Raw genomic sequence first — 18040 nt, 5'->3', positions numbered from 1 at the left:
ACTCTCACTTGCTGGGGTGTTCCAGCGAGTGTCTCAGTAGATCTTAGAAAACTATTTCTTGAGTTTCAAAATGCAGTTGAACTGCATTATATGACAGCCCAGATAATAACCCAGTCCAATCCAGTTAAACTGCATTCTGAAACTGCACCATATGGCATTGCAGATGGGGCTTCGGTTTCTCAGAGCTTTTTAGAAGCCAGATACAGAGGTGGTCCTATGGCATTTTTCTCCTCAAGAATATTTTAAAAATATTTTTGAGTTATAGCAGAAAAGTGTCATTTCTTTATGCAGTATAGAATTACAATTCTGAACACAAAAGGAGGAGAAGGAACATATTGTTTTATTAGGTTGCATATTTTTTAAAGGCCCATTTGAGGATGGGAGTAAACAGTCGCTACTGGTGCTGGGAATTGCCAGAAAATAGTTCAGGAGAACAGTTGCATTATTTGGAACCGAACAACACAACAACAGCTACAAATCCCACCCCTCTCCCAACCCATGTGTCTTGTCTCAGGGAGTCTTCTGTTAAGTGTTGAAAGGAGTCCAGGAGTGGTTTGGCATTACTTTTTTTAAAAAAAGAGTTTCGCAATGTTTTCGACAGCTGCTGGGATTGTGCAAGAGGGACTGGTGTTTTTGTGCGAGGAAGGAGATCTGTGCCAGTTGGAAGGCGCAATAAGAGGGAAGTGTGTGCTGTTCCATAAGAAAAGTTGTTTATCTCGCCTCTGCAAATGGAACCCTGGTTTCTAGTAAACTTTTTTTTTGAGAACGTTTCTAATAAGACACCAGGCGGCTTTGTGATTGAAAGGGAATGCTTTTTCTCTGGAGATGTAATCTGATGTTTGCACAAGAACTGGATCGTTGCCTGCACCCGCACCACCCTCTCTTTAGCCAATTGAACGTTTGCTAGACAGATCCATGCTAGGGAGTCACGGCTGTTGTGCAGAGAATAATTCTTTCTGTGTGCGTCTGTTAAGCACAGAGAGAACAAAAGAAATGGCCTCTGATGATGTTCTTGTTTGCAGATCATTCCCCTTTGAAGATGGTAGTAAATGCAAACAAGCTGAGGCTTTTACAATACTTTTTTTTTCAAAGGTTGTCCTTCATTCCTTTTTTAATAGATGGAGGGATATAAATGACGTATTTATTTATTTCGTATCAAAAGCATTGCATAAATTAGTATAAAACTGATAAAAATAGAAGGAGCACAAGTGGCTAAATATCTTTTGGCCAAAAACGGGCAACAGTGACTGCATTGCCTGTAGTATCCAACAATTTTTCCTCTGCACATGAGGCAGGACATTGTGGACAAGCATATAGATGTGGAGTTGTCTGTTCTGCTCCACAGTCACACAAGGCGGAGGATTCTTTTAGGTAGTGCCATTTTGAGAGATTGTCTTTTGATCTGCCCACTCCATTTCTGAACCTGTTCAGAAGTCATATAAATGACTGAAGGTACTTAATACCTATAAGATAACTGAAGTAATCTGTTTTCTTTGAGCAAGTAACATTGCTGTTACTAACAAGGCAGCTTTGAGTTGATGGACATCAGCATTTTTTTTCAGAACTGAAGAAATCTTTTGAGGGGAGTAGTTATTATATTGATGCTTGGTGGTGATGACAGCTCAGAAAGTAATGAAAAGCAACTTTTAAAGTAATGTCTGGTATAAAAGAAGAAATCACAGCCATTTGGGTTTTCTAATACAAGCCAATGGGAAATTTGAAGATTTTGATACCAGAATCCCACTTTCTCTGAAAGTAGCTACTTTACTGTCAGGTAATGTCTGATTAGGAACAGGTTTTCAAGATGGTTTTGAAGTTTTCCAGACATTTGTAGTTCCTTGGGATAATCTTAATTCTGTAGTATTGTAATAGGTCGGTAGCAAATAGTGTATATGTGCCTTCAAGTCACCTGTCAATGTACAGCAATCCCACACATTTCAGAAGGTTTTCATAGACAAGGTACACTCAGAAATAGTTCTGTCAATAATTTCCTCTAAAACAGTGGTTCCCAACCTTTGGTCCTCCAGGTGTTATGGACTTCAGGTCCCACAATTCCTAACAGCAGGTTAAATAGCTGGGATTTCTAGGAGTTGAAGTTCAAAACACCTGGAGGACCAAAGCTTGGAAACCACTTCTCTAAAATAATAGCCTTCAGAGGCTGGGACTTCTTGGCAGTCCGTCAACACATTCATACTAAAGAAAACCACAAGTTCCCTCCTTGTTTAGTCCTTAGTCACTGACTTTGGTGATTATTGTGTGGTTTGGTAGTATCCGTTAGTACTTGCCCTAAAGCTCTATAAAATTAAGAACTGCTTTGGGGCTGTTCCAGCTGGATGCTATACTCCCTGCCTTGCCCTTGCCAAATGCTGCCACATTCTTATCCCTTCTTTGTTTTATTTTGCTTTCATCATAAACTGCCTCTTAGGCTTAGCACGTTGCTTGTTAAATTCAATGGGTCCTGCTTAGAAGTGTTTATTGTTAAGAGATGGCACTCAGATGTTAACAGTTAACTCTAAAATTGCAAGTGTGCTCTTGGGATCTCTAAAGCAGCAAAAGAGAATTTGTGTGCATTTGCCATAATTCCAAGACCATGATTCCAAGACCATGTTAACTGGCCACTAAATATACAGAAATTGTTACGCTGTTCAGCATTTTGGTTTTAAGCTTGATTATTTATAACTTACTTAAGGCCCCTTCTACACTGCCCTATATCTCAGGATCTGATCTTAGATCATCTGCTTATCCCAGATTGTCTGGCAGTAGAGACTCATACAAAGCAGTTCAAAGCAGATCCTGGGGATATAGGGCAGTATAGATCCAACCTAAGTGTGACTCTGGTCTAGCCTGTATTGCCATCCACAGTCACTAGGTGGCAACACTCTTTAAGCAACATGTTAACATGTTCAGTTCTCTAGAGATGTTTATCGGCAGAGACAGCCGATAGAGAACAGTGAACGTGGTGAGATTTCTGCTTTCTACACAGAATCCCTCATTTGTTAGAAACCAGATGGAGTCAGGGGTATTGCCTGACAAGATGGGAAGGAGGATAAGCAGAAGAAAAACCTGATATAGAGATTAATAGCATGGCTTTGAGCACTGAACTATGAATCTGGAGAACAGGGTTTACATCTCCACTTATGACCTCATCACACAAGTAATTTTCAGTGTCATAGGACGCTTTCTTCCCAGTTGAGCTATGGAACCCCACACCACCCATCAAGTGATGCAGGATCACTTCCAGTGGCATTCCATGGGTGAACTGTGGTGCAAGCATCCTAGAACGTTTGGCCCAGAAGATGGGAGGCCTCCCATGTTCCATGAGCAATCATGGGGCCAGTGCAAAGGGAAGCCGTGTGGTGACATTTCCCCATGTGTAATAGAGCATCGCTGCTGGCAAGGCACAACATGGGATGCCAGGATTGCCCCGCTGATTTGTCATGGAGGTTGGCGAATTGATCTGAGGGACATCATCAAGGTGATGAGGTCTTTAGCCATGAAAACCCATTTGGGCAAGGCACAAATCATCATCTCAGAAAACCCTATAATAGGTTCATTTTAGATTCATAGAATCATTGAGACCTCTTTGGTAAGTTTAAAATAATAGAAAATCCTATGATAGAATTATAGAACACCCCATGATAGGTTCTCCTCAGAACAGGGCTTCCCAACCTGTGTTCCTACAGATATTTGGGACTCAGACCTCCCCAGAAGCCCTAGCCAGCTTGTCCAATAGTCTGGAATTCTGGGAGCTGGAGTCCAAAACAACTGGAGAGCTGCAGGTTGTACAGACCTGCCTTATAATCATAGAATTATAGACAACCTTGTGATAAAAACTCTGCGATATTTTTGCCTTAGAATCACAGAATCATATGGTGGACATGTAATACTATTGCGATCATCTTTCCCCCTTTATCTATCAGTATAGGAAAAAGGGGATGGATCATGCCCACATCACCACCATCACCACTTCCAACTGATCACAGAGCCCTATGCTGTTGCAGGCACTACATTCTGGCATCAACATGGGCCTATGCAGTCAGAAAGGAGGAGGAGAGATTGGCCTCTTTTTTTTCCAAGTCACATGGGCATGTTGATATCCGAATGGGGCACCTGCAATGTCCAGGGGTTAGCACAGAACCTGGGGGCCAGTTGGGAGTGGCAATGGTGACCCAGAAGGTGAGGTGACAGTCCAGCAGGTTCAATGCAGTCTTGACTCAGCTGGACCATGCGGATGTTAACCTGGCACTGCAGTAGGTTGGGCAGGGAGCATGTGGTTGCCTATTGATTGGCCACAGATTTGCTGGTAGCATCCTTAGTACAGACTACTGTACATTCATCCTTAGTACATATTTAAACTCAAATCAGTTCAATACAACAGCCATCTTCTTTGACAAAGGAGTGGATTCACTGCCCTGGTGACATGGAGTACACCTGAATGTTTCCTGATCTGTTCTTAATTTTCTCTAGCTCTAAAAATGTTGTCACTTAATTTTGCTAAAATCTAAATAGTGCTTATTTAGTCATATGTTCATGCCTATTAACAATAAATTGTTTCCTATTTAAATGATCTCATTTTCTTTAAAAAATAAACAAACAAAACTCAGATATGTATGTCATTTCATATGCTATACAGATAAACCTTAAGGTCAAAATTGTTTCCTGGTTTGTTTTATTTACCAGCAGCTTTTTTCATTTAGTTCCCAATCTGTACCCCAGTTCCATCTGGGAACAGCTTATTCAATACCTCTTAATATAGAAATTGAGCTTTACTGCCAACAGCTCAGCAAGTGCAGAATGCTGAGCATTCATTTCTCCTGCCTCTGCTGTTATCCTTTCTTTAGTTTTTATCTTGTTTATAGCAATGGTGGTTGTCAGCTTGCCTGTCACAAAGGTGATAAATCTTCTCTGTGTTTAGGACTTCATCACACAGCCTTTAGTTTTGTGGCAATTTTGTTGTTTAAGCAAATAGAAACATTTGAACCCTGCAAATATTGTGTACCAAGTTCGATACTGAGGCTTAGAAAAGGATGTTGTGCTTTCCTCGAGACCTATGAGCTGAATCTCATTGCCTGTTTCCTTTTCTCTTAGGTCTGCCAGTTTGTGGTTTCAGTGAATGGACTCAATGTTCTCCATGCAGACTACAGGACAGTGAGCAATCTCATCCTCACAGGCCCTCGAACAATTGTCATGGAAGTGATGGAAGAAATACGCCCCTAAGAAGGACACTAGTCCCACTTTGGACTGTGGTCAATGCACAAATCGGAGCACCATTGTTTGAAGAGATGTGAGCCGCCCTTGTTTACAAACATGGTTTTGCCTTCTCAAGATCTTTCTCGCTTCTTTTTAACAATCACCGATCCTTTGATGGAGACACTCAAAGATTGTATATACTCATAGGCAAACCCAAAGAATAAGATGTAGAGACTGATATGCAAGTTCTACTATACTATGGGTCAGCTGCAAGTCAGGGATACGGCAAGCTAAGGTGGTCTGCACCAAAAGTGCGTGTGATTCCAATATGAGAGTCATCATCATGGCAATAATGATGTTCTAGTACTATGTTGTTGTTCTTCCGATTTGTAGTTTTATTTCCCTGATAAAAGACTTAGAGTAATAGACTTTCATTTTGAAAATGGAGAATGCTTCGAATCAAGTGCACAACTTTTTTTTTGTTTGAAAGGAGGGCTGTTTATGCTTACCCAAACTTATGCCCAGTGAAGCCCAGTCTTGCACACTGATTACCTTTTGCAAGTGGAGCAAGGGTAAATCTTCATTGTGTCAACTTTGTGTGATTGATTCTGCCATTTACATATAGTAGAAGAAGCATTTCTAAGTGTAGAAGACCTGTTACCACCCTAATGGAAACACTATTTGGTAACATGGTAGACAAGATATGAGAAGTTCCAGCCTTCACACACTTAGAGCTTTTTTTTCCTGAAGAGGAAGCCACAAAGAGCTTATGCATGGTATTCAGAAAGGGAATTGTGAAATATGCCCCCAGATAATACTAGAAACTAAGTTCATTGGACTTATACAGGAGTATAAAGAGTACTACTTCAAGTGAAATATTTCTTCACAAAGTTCATAGTTAAACTGTAGGACTCACTGCTACAACATATAGAGGAGGCTTGCAGCATGGAGAGCTGTGAAAAGAAATAAGATAACTTCATGGAGGACAGGGTCATTCACAACAGCTTGTATCAGGTCCAGGATCAATGGCAGAATACCTCTGTATATTAGTTGTTGGGAACATTAGATGTCTTGTTTATGAACTTCTCATTGGAGCATTGAGTAGAAGAGCTCTGAACAGAAACGCTGGATCAGAATTGCCTTTTGTTTGATCTTAAGTTCTTACATATGTTTTCCCCAATATTACAGCTGGTATCAGGGTGTATAAATCAGGAAAACAACATGAGGAAAAGCCCTTTTAACTATCCTTCACAGCACTGAAGCACCCTGAAGCTGTTTTTTCCAGGGAGAAAGGAACTATCAAGAGATGCCATCATAATTCTCTCTCTTCTCCCCTAGTTTGTCACTGGTCTCTCTCCACTTTTAAGGATTTTAATTCATAGAATCATAGAATCTTAGAGTTTGAAGAGACCTTGTGGGCCATCCAGTCCAACCGCCTGCCAAGAAACAGGAAAAATGCATTCAAAGCACCCCTGACAGATGGCCATCCAGCCTCTGCTTAAAAGCCTCCAAAGATGGAGCCTCTACCACATAAGTTCAATTGAACTTATGTTTTAAACTTATCGCCTCAGACATAAGGGCTGAAAACTTGACTTTTGTAAATTTAAGCTGTGAATTTTTGCAATGTTGACTGTCACTGTGGAAGTGATATCCCTGGAGATATCACTGTGCTATCACCATCTAGATCCAAATTTTGTATATCCATAACTCTTGGTAAAATATTTCCTCCATTGGTTTCATGGTGGTTTAGGCAGCAACCTATATATGCTAAACTTACAGATTCATCTTGTTGAATTCAATGGGACTTACTCCCAAGTAGATACTGGTCTGGATTGAACAACTCTAATATGGCTTACTGCTACCTTTCTTAACACATGGACTCCAACTCATAATTTTCCAACCAACATGGCTGTAGAAGCTAGGGTTGCATATTTCAAGGGAATTCATCATGGCTCTGTAGCAAAGAATTCTAAGTACCTCACCAAATTACAAATCCCAGGATTCCATACATGGAGCCATGATAAAGTTGTAGCAAGTTTATGACTATATATAGGTGTTCACACAGTTGTGAAGGATGCAGATGTGATAGATATCTCAACCTCAATGCATAGTCCAACACCATTGGAATTAATTCTGTCCTACTTCCAAGAGATGTTGTGATGACTGTATAAGTCTTTTCAGAAGATTTTTCATACTTGTAGGAAACGTTGGAAAAGCTATTATTGGAGACTACACCTATCAGTATCCTCCAGTTAACTCTTCAAACTTGGGAGGTAACTTAATTCCCTAACTATGTCTTAAGTGTTGTTCTTTTGGTCCTCTTTAAAGTAAGCCTTTTTGCAGTGCTGATATTAAAAGAAATGAAAGCATTTTCATTTTTGTTTAAAAGTTAGGCTTTGATACCACATTCAGGCATCCAAAGAGCTAGGTTGCTTCTGTGAGAGAAACGAATCTGCCAAAGCTTGATTTAGCAATATTTTCAAAACACTAAAAATGAGGAAAGCTGCAGACATAACTTCATTACAAATGTACTTCTGACACTTGAAAACACTTTTTTAAAAGAGCAGCACTTTTCACTTTGTGTGCAATTGCATTGAGAATCATTGGTTTAATGAACCCTGGAGTCTACCATGGAATGAATATGGTAAAATAAAGCTACAACCAGGCAATGTATTTTCTCCTTCCTTCCTTCCTTCCTTCCTTCCTTCCTTCCTTCCTTCCTTCCTTCCTTCCTTTCCTCCTTCCTCCTCCTCCTCCTCCTCCTCCTCCTCCTCTTCTTCTTCTTCTCCCTCCTCCTCCTCCCCCTCCCCCTAGAAAGCTAGTTTGAAAAAGGATTATCCCTATAATGTGTACATTCATCTCATTTCTACCACCGAGATATGGCTGTTTTGCATTGGCTCCAAAGCTTGCAAAAGCCTCTTCAGCCAGTGGCAGAGGTAAAGTCAAAGAACAATTTGAATTCGCTCTAGAGTGAAGGATATAATGAATTGGGTTGTTGTTGGTTTTTCGGGCTATATGGCCATGTTCTAGAAGCATTCTCTCCTGATGTTTTGTCTGCATCTATGGCAGGCATCCTCGGAGGTTGTGAGGTCACAACCTACAATAACCCATGGATTCTAGCCATGAAAGTCTTTGACAATAGATATAACAAATTGATCATTAATGTCTTAAGAAATTTCCAGGTGACATTTCACATAACAGTTGTACTTTGAGTCCACTTAAACTGCCATGGCCACATCCTGTGGAAAGCTGGCATTCATGTTTTCATGTGCTACTCAAAATCTCCCGAGAGAGAGCTTGAGAGGTATAGTTTAGGAAAAGGTACCTCACCAGACTACAAATCACAAGATACTATCAGCTGGAGCCATGAGAGTTGAAGTGGTATCAAACTGGAATAATTTTGAAGTGTGGATACAGTTTGGTTGAAGCTTTGACAGAGAAAGGGAAGACAGTTTAGTATTTGACAATAAGTTTCAAATAGCAACTTTAAAAAAGAGTTACCCTTTCTACTTGACCCTTTGGAATGTGAATTTAATGAACTGCTTGAAGAATTCATTTTAGGATAAGGTGGCTTTTGAGTTAGGCAGGGATGAATATTTGCATTGTAATTGTTTCACTTTTCCCTCCCATGAGGATTGGTGTGCCATAATTTTTTAAAAATGTATTCATATTTATACATTTTTTCACAAGCCTGTATAAGCTATACACAGCGGAGCTATTCTGGTACAATCCAATTTCTATCTCTTACACCAATTTTTTAAAGAAATAAACTCTTTTTCAAATGCAACTGTTTGTGTGTCAAAGTGTATGAGGGATTTTCCACATTCACTCAGAAAGGATCTTTATTGAATGTACAAAATGTACATCCAAAACATAAAATTCCACATTATGCTATGATTGCCAATTAACTTTCAACAAGGTTTGCAGGAAGTTTCTATTGGAAAATAATACCAACTTTATCAATCTGTGTGCATTCACACAAGCAAAAATATGACAAGACCTCTTAGAAACTCCTATCACTATAGCCACAACCATCATTTGCGTGTATATGTATGTGTGGGGGGATTGCAGAATTATTCCTTTACGTGTTGAAAAATATGTGTTGTATGTGTGCCAATTTATAGCGTCTTCATGAATTTCATTGAGTCTTCTTTGGAAATGAATATTCAAAGGTAATTTTCGCCTGGCCCTTCCTCTGAAATATAGCCTATATGTTGGCCTTCTCCCATCCAAATGCAAACTAAAGCTAATCGTACATAGCTTCCAAGATCTGAGGGGATTGGGTGGGATTTTCGTGGATTCTATATTCAATGGATATTGTCCCGGAAGGATGATTTATTCAGTAGATGGTGGCATGGCAAGTTAAACCACTGAGCTGCTGAACTTGCTGATTCCTGCCATGAAGGCCTTTGACAATATAATTTTAGCAGCTCATTGCCTTAAAAAAATCCCCATCCCCCTATTGTTGTATAGCTAAGAGCAAAACGAACCCCAGCCTGGGTTGGTCACCATGAATGGTGTCCTTTGGTGATGTGAGAAAGCACCTCTATTGGTATTGCGGAGGCATTCGTCCCCAAACTCTTGTAGCAGTAAAAATATTTGGATGTGTGCAGCCCCCTCCCTGCGGCACATTTTACAGTCTAACCTGTTCCAATAAGACTGTAGCAAAAGGAGTCTCACAGACTCAGCTGCTTGATGTTTTGTCACCAACGTGAGATGACAGTTTTATAAAGCCTCTAGGACTCAGCACAGTCCTCCTCCCCTTTGCATTCCATTAAAGGAAATCGCACAGTGTGCAAAGCAAATTGCTGAGGATAATGCTGCTCTCAGCATATATTCCCTTAATTTATTCTCTGGCAAAAAAAAAAAAAAATCTCACAGCGTTCTTCTTTCCTGTGACTGTCTAGCAATTTCTGGCAACATCAGCTTGGATCTTGTCTTTTGAAGAAATGTGATCCCATGGCTCACTTAATATTCTCCTGCTATTTCAGCTCCCTCCACACCCTCCCCCCTTGTTGCCTAGGCAGGAAAAATGGGTCACAATTTAGCTCTGCAGTGTAACAGAGAACTCTCGAGACCTTTCAATGGTTCAGCTGGGAGGAAGTCTGCATATCATTATAGCACATAGCGGGCTTTATTCAGGAGGGCCACCGGTCCATATGAAGCCTCTGCAAATGACTTATTTGGTGGCAATTTCAGGTTATTCTCTGTCTTGCACTGGAAGCCCAGGTTTGTTTATCAAGAGCATGCGAAGTCTTCTTCCATATATTATAACATTATTATTCATTTACACATTGCATTTCTGTGCCATTTAACAGCTGGTGATCTCTGGGTAGTACACAAAAGCAAAGCTGAGATCCAAAACAGAGGAAAACGGGCATAACATGGGCTCATTATATGGCACAATGTAACATAATGGAACTATGCTAGACTAGGCACATAATACCTTGCACTTACTACTGAACTGCTGTGGCTTTTTACAGTCAGTCCATGGGAGCAGGGGGGGAGGGGGGAGTTGGGAAGGTCTAATAAGAAAAATGCCTTGCTGTGCTCCTGCAAAAAGGTAAAGGTTTCCCCTGGCATTATGTCTAGTCATGTCCAACTTTGAGGGTGGTGCTCATCCCCATTTCTAAGCCAAAGAACTGATGTTGTTCATCAGGTCATGTGGTCAGCATGATTGCATGGAGTACTGTTACCTTCCGCAGAAGCGGTACCTATTGATCTACTCACATTTGCATGTTTTTGATCTGCTAGGTTGGCAGAAGCTGGGGCTAACAGCGGGGGCTCATCCTGCTCCCTGGATTCAAACTACCAAACTTTCAGTCGGCAAGTTCAGCAGCTCAGTGGTTTAACCCGCTGTACCATAAGGGACCTCAGGGTGCTCCTGTAACCAGATGCATATTATTATAAGGTGCAACAAATGATGTAATCCTTTTATGACTGGGTAGTGGGACATTGTGGGTTGTCCATATTAATGAATATAGCAGGAGTTGGCATGACACACTACATCAGTGGTTCTCAACCTTCCTCATGCCATGACTCCTTAATACAGTTCCTCATTTTGTGGTGACCCCCAATCATAACATTATTTTCGTTGCTATGACATAACTGTAATTTTGCTACTGTTTTGAATTGTAATGTAAATATCTGATATGCAGGATGTATTTTTATTCACTGGACCAAATTTGGAACAAATAACCAATACACCCAAATCTGAATACTGGTGGGATTGATTTTGTAATTTGGGAGTTGTAGTTGCTGGGATTTATACTTCAAATTTACTGGTGAAATTGGGGTGAGATTGATTTTTTTTCATTTGAGAGTTAACCTATAATCAAAGAGCATTCTGAACTCCACCAATGATGGAATTAAACCAAACTTGGCACACAGAACTCCCATGACCAACAGAAAATACTGGAAGGGTTTGGTGGGCACTGACCTTGAGTTTGGGAGTTGTCATTTACCTACATCCAGAGAGCACTGTGGATTCAAACAATGATGGATCTGGACTAAACTTGGCACGAATACTCAATATGCCAAAATGTGAACACGGTGGAGTTTGTGGAAAATAGCTTTGACATTTGGGAGTTGTAGTTGCTGGGATTTATAGTTCACCTACAATCAAAGAGCATGCTGAACCCCACTAACAATAGAATTGGGCCAAACTTCCCACAGAATCTCCATGACCAACAGAAAAGACTGTGTTTTCTGATGGTCTTTGATGACCCCTCTGGCACCCTATCACCACCCCCAGGGGTCCTGACCCCTCAGGTTGAGAAACACTGCACTACAAACTTCAGGATCTGGCTCTAATTCAGGTCTTTTTTACAATGGAAGTTAAATCTGGCTTTTCTGGGAAACCCAGGTTATTTGGTCCATGTCAGCTTTGATGCTGAGCTGGGTGAGTGGCACAAGAAGAGAGGAGGTTCACTGGTCCTTCCCAACATGAAATGCTACTTGTGTCTATTTTGCCAGCATTTAATTACTCTAGTTTTGACAGCGTGTTTATATGTATAATTCCATTGGTCTCAGATTATAAACATTTAATACAGGCTACCTAGCTTAGTAGGTTGGCCAATGCTCTATTGAGACATACACATATAATGTGGACATATGTATATTCACATGCACAAGGAAGGGAAAGTAAAAGAGGTGTCCATTTTCTGGGGGGGGGGGGGGGGGAAATGCAAAGTATAGCAAGACCACCCTTTAACACTGAAGTGAACTCACATAGGGTAAACTAGGTATGGGCAAATTTTGGCACTCCAGGTGTTTTAGACTTCAACTCCCACAATTCCAGTTGGCTGTTAGGAATTGTGGGAGTTGAAGTCCAAAACAACTGGAAGGCTGAAGTTTGTCCATGCCTGGGGTAAACGTATGGCCAATAATTTAATACGAATGTGTGTGGTATCAGTGCAGTGACCACAGATCAGGAAAATGCAAGCTGAAGCAGAATTTTCTCCCCTGTGTTGACAACACCGCAGAAGCCCTTGGCTGTCACCACTGACTCTCCCATTACCCAAGAAATACATGCAGAGGGACCAAGTTGTGATTTTCTGTGATAAAACCCTGCTGCTTTCTATTTACGCAAAGTGCAGCAAGTCCTCTTTTCCTGTCACAAATTTGTTTTTGTTTTTTTGCAAGTGGGTAGCTCTGAAACTGGATTTGCTAACCAAGCCCATATTTCAAAGCCATGGTTCTTACTGTTATGTATATCCCTTCTGTGGTTTATATTTGCGAGACAGTGGCATATTATTTGCTCTAGTTACATAGCCTCTCATACACACTTACTTGTTTGTTTGGCCTGCCTTAAAGAACAGCAAGGCAGGGTGAACCTCAGTCTCCAGGGGGGCACCGGAGAGTCATAACATCTCTTTTCTTGGCTTTAGTTTGCAGTTTTATCTGGAGATAAACAGGGAAGAAACAGGCTCTCATTAACTCTCCCCAGAATGTGGGCTTTGGGCCAAAAATGTGTGCGTTGTTGGGGGTGGGCCAGCAGCATCCCACAGTTCTTAACAACTTTTGTTTAAATTGTACAAAAGTTCAAAAAGTCATATAAGTAGGCCAAGAAATCCGGGGCTAATGTGTGTTAATCCACACGTTCCTCATAAATTCCCACATTTCGTAACTGAAAACTGGGTCATATGGAGCACTGTTGCAAAAGATATAATTAAGAATGAATACACAAGCTACGATAGGCTGCAGCAGTTTGCTTTTGTCTGAGCCTTTTGGAAGGGCCAAATTCCACCCCTGCTCTTCTCTCCTTTTTGCTGATTGAAGTGTGTTCAAACTGCTTTTGACTTTAGATCTCAGTTTGCATCAATGGATGCAAGCTGAAGACAAAGAAGAAAGTGGGAGAAGGAAACTGGGATGTTTCAAAAGCGATCAAAAATTGGAAACTGGGACAGTTGGTTTTATTTTTATATTATAGCTCTCAAAATCTTCCAGGCTATAGTCTTTCTGGCAGAGGGATTGGAGAGGTAGCTCAAGAATCATTCATCTGTTTACCATTTTCCTCTGGTAAAGTTCAAAGCTTTTTCATAAGAAAATTGACAAGTATCCTCTACACCAAGGGTTCTCAAGCTTTTTAAACAGAGGGCCAAGTCACTGTCCCTCAAACTGTTGGAGGGCCGGATTATAATTTGAAGAAGAAAAAATGAATGAATTCCTATGCACACTATACATATCTTATTTGTAGTGGGGGGGGGGGCACACCTAAAAATACAATAATTAAAATGAAGAACAATTTTAACAAATATAAACTTATTAGTATTTCAATGGGAAGTGTGGGCCTGCTTTTGGGTAATGAGATAAGATTGTTGTTGCTGTTGTTGTGTGCTTTCAAGTCATTTCAGACTTAGGTTGACCCTGAGCAAGGGCCAGGTGAATGACCTTGAAGGGCCGCATCCGGCCCCTGTGCCTTAGTTTGAGGACCCCTGCTCTACAAGTTTGCAGCCATTTTCATAAGCCCCAGTTTCCCTGAACTGTAATTTGCTACACTCTTTTTCCATCTTGGATGCTATTTTTTCCCCAGGGTAGAATCATGGTATTTTGCTGCCCGAGGTCAAGGAGATAAGCACCCTCCATGTTCCGCATACACAAATCAACTGGATCCACAGATTCGTTTCCTTTATTAGTAGCAATGCTGTAAATATTCTTTCCTGCAGATTAGAGGGTCCAAAATTGGCTTGACTGCAGCAGAGTAAAATAGCTCAACCCCTTTTGGAGAAACGCAGGAATTGGGGGTGTTTTCACCCCGTCTTATCCAGCTATGGCAGTTTTCTCACTCCTCTTCATGGCTGGCTAACAAAATGATACCCCCAATTCCACATGTAGAATCCAACCAGAAAAATTGATTTTTATTTCCACACTAACCACTGGAGGATAACATATTCTCAGTGGTGGCTCCTATGTCCCTATGAATCTGTTCTGGGTCTTCCTGTGATTGTTAAAGGAGCTATCCAGAGTGCTGAACCTCTTTTTGAGAAGGGATTCAGCACTTTGGAGAACCCCTTTAAAACCTATGTTGCAACTTAGAATTGATGTATTGCTGTCCTGGCTGCCACTGCTTTTCATGCCACTTGAGGCCACAGAAAGAGCTTTTGGAATGTAAAAACATCCTTATGGTAATTACTGTTCAGCAGTGGAATACGGTGCTGTGAGTCTCCTTCTTTGGAGATTTTTTTAAAAAGCTGGTTGGCCATCTGTCAGGACTTCTTTGATTGTGTGTTCCTGCAATAACAATTCCTAAATGTTACCTCCTCACCATTCTCTGCCGAGGTGGCTGCCATACTCATTCATAATGACAAGAATCACTTAGAGTTTATCCACACAGCGCAAGTACAGTCAGCACTCCTTATCCATGGATGATGATCCATGACTTCAAAATCCTTCCCACTATCCTGCACTGGTGCAAATACACACATGTGTAATGTCCATTTAATCTTTCTGTGTGTGTGTGTGTGTGTGTGTGCCTTCAAGTTGCCTATTAGCTTATGAAGATGACAAGAATTTCCCTGGATTTTCTTCATCAAGAAAGACTCAAAGATAGTTTTGACGCATTCTATCTTGAAAAAGTAGTCTGCATTTGTTATCCATGGATTTGATCATCCATGAGTGAATGGTGGCCTCGCATCCAAGTACAATTCAAGGCAGATTCTGCTTAGCTTCCAAGATCAGAAAGGATTTGATGGCTATAGTGTATTTATCCTGCTTTTACAGAATTGTTTACAGAATGTTTATTCTGAAATGATTGTGATTGACAGTTACAGTGAAAACATATTCAAGAACATTTACAACTCAATATACACATACCCTGTTTCCCCAAAAATAAGGCATATCAGTAAAATAAGCCGTAGCAGGATTCCTAAGCATTTGTGCAATATAAGCGATACCCAGAAAATAAGACATAGTGATAGGAATGACTATGTAGCATACAAGGTCGCTCCCTCTGTCAGATCCTGGTCATTCTGTGTGTTCTGCAAACTGAGGCATAGAGGGACACATAGAAAGTGAAAGAAAAAGTCTCCTCAGTGAAGTGAGGAGCAGGATGCTCTGCTATAATTATTGTGTGTCCTCAGGAGAAAGAAGTAAAGCTGTGGCTGCTGTTTTACTCAGACCTGTGCTCTCTTTCTCCCAGCACCACTTTGTCGATCTCTCTCACCCCACACAAACACCAGTAAAGGTGCTGCTCTCCAGCACTGACCAGCAACAGTCTGTGGGTCTCTCACCCCACACAAACACCAGAGGAGAGGGGAAAAACTTCAGGAAGTAGTCTAAAACTGAGCACAGAGATCATCTCATAAATGCAGATTGTTGTCCCATACTTAATAAAAATAAGACATCCTCTGAAAATAAACCATAATGTGTAGTGGAGGAAAAATAAATATAAGACAGTGTCTTATTTTCAGGAAAACATGGTAATAGCTGTGGTGAAGTAACAGGAAATTATTTGTTCATGCATTTTCGATATTTATCTACTGCTCTTCCTCTGAATGTGTTCTGGAGTGATGCATATACTTTTTAATTACCCTCTATCAAAAGATTCTCATCTAATCCTGAGTAAATATGGTCTAAGCATTTATACAGTGCATAAAACCTAATACAAATAATACTTGACTCAAATGACTGTTTGATTTACAACTTAACTTTATTTATGGTTACCTCGCATTGGGAACTCAACATTTGTAACTTTCCTTACACTGTTCCTTATTATTTCTGTACTAGTATGTAACTATCTACAGTATCTGCATCTGGAAAAATAGCATTTGTTTGATCATCTGAGATATAAAGGTGTTTTTAGCCTATTTTCAATTTAAGGTGCTGATTTACAGGTTTTCATCAAACTTCTCCTAACACAGCTAAATCTTGAATTATCAAATATCACTCTTGAACAGATCAGAGAATCTCTCAGAGCACTAACATAAAGTAAATTGAGATTGCTTTTGAGATCTACTTCGTTATATTTTTATAGTATAAGATGCCTTGAAATATTAAACTGAATTCAAATGTCAGTCAAAAGGTCAGAAATTTAATCATAGAATAATTAGTATTATACAGGAAGACCCCTATTCCCCGAGAAAGGTTCCTAACCAGACCAAAAGTATATGAAGCTGCAGATGTGACCAAATACTATTATACAACATGATATCTGATCCAACTGATTTGCTACAAATTTGTTAGGTTCACCTATGCACCTTTATGGCAACATCTATCTATCTGTCTGTCTGTCTGTCTGTCTGTCTGTCTGTCTGTCTATCTATCTATCTATCTATCTATCTATCTATCTATCTATCTATCTATGATATTTAGACCCCACTTTTCCTGAACCCGAAGGTGATTCAAGGCAGCTTTACAACATAGGCAGCTATTTGATGCCATCAAAACAATGTAAAAATTACAATAAACATTTAAAACAGAATTATAAAATACATACATTATGACCTTTCAAAACATATGAAACCACTACCTTTACTGTTAGCCTCATCATCCAAAAACATAGTCTAAGCCATTCCAGTATTCAGTTTCACATAGTTCTGTGTTTATCTGTACTACGTTCCCAAAGGCTTTTTCAAAAGCCATGTTTTCACTTTTCTGTGGAAGTTCAGGAGGAAAAGGGCTGATCTAATATCCCTAGGGAGGGAGTTCCACAGCTGAGGGGCCACCACTGAGAAGGTCTCTTGTCCCTGCCAGTTGTGCCTGCGAAGAAGGTAGGACTGATAGTAGGGCCTGCCCAGACTATCTTAAACACCTAGATGGTTCATAGAGAGAGATAAGTTCAGTCAGGTAAGCTGGGCCAGAACTGTTTAAGGGTTTATAGGCTAAAACCAGCACTTTAAATTGTGCTCGGTAGCAAACTGTTGGAGGAAAGTTCTGAGAGTGCCTTGGACTGCGAGAAGATCCAACCAGTCCATCCTCCAGGAAATAAAGCCCGACTGCTCACTGGAAGGAAGGATACTAGAGACAAAGTTAAAGTACTTTGGCCACATCATGAGGAGACAGGAAAGTCTAGAGAAGACAATTATGCTGGGAAAGTGGAAGGCAAAAGGAAGAGGGGCTGACCAAGGGCAAGATGGATGGATGGCATCCTTGAAGTGACTGGACTGACCTTGAAGGAGCTGGGGGTGGTGACGGCCGACAGGGAGCTATGGCGTGGGCTGGTCCATGAGGTCACGAAGAGTTGGAGACGACTGAACGAATGAACAACAACAAAGCAAACTGGCAGCCAGTGGAGCTGGCTTAACAAGGGAGTTGTATGTTCCTTGAATACTGCTCCGGTCTGCAATCTGGCTGTCATCTGTTGGACCATCTGAAGCTTCTGAACAGTCTTCAAAGGCAACCCCATGTAGAG

The 18040-nt window shown here is 40.7% G+C and overlaps 1 protein-coding gene across 1 annotated transcript in view; it reads left to right on the top strand.

The window, feature by feature from the left end:
- Nucleotides 1–8977, top strand: part of DEPTOR (DEP domain containing MTOR interacting protein) — an 83050-nt gene extending 74073 nt beyond the window's left edge. Inside the window, exon 10 of the mRNA XM_060775828.2 lies at nucleotides 5089–8977. Coding sequence (XP_060631811.1) covers nucleotides 5089–5217 — 129 coding nt within the window. The 3' untranslated portion in view covers nucleotides 5218–8977. The remainder of the gene's footprint in view (nucleotides 1–5088) is intronic.
- The last annotated feature ends 9063 nt before the right edge of the window (nucleotides 8978–18040 follow it).

Source organism: Anolis sagrei, chromosome 4 (assembly GCF_037176765.1).
Source record: "Anolis sagrei isolate rAnoSag1 chromosome 4, rAnoSag1.mat, whole genome shotgun sequence".
Taxonomy (NCBI): domain Eukaryota; kingdom Metazoa; phylum Chordata; class Lepidosauria; order Squamata; family Dactyloidae; genus Anolis; species Anolis sagrei.
The sequence above is the reverse complement of the archived record's forward strand: the minus strand, read 5'-3'. Positions and strand labels throughout refer to the sequence as shown.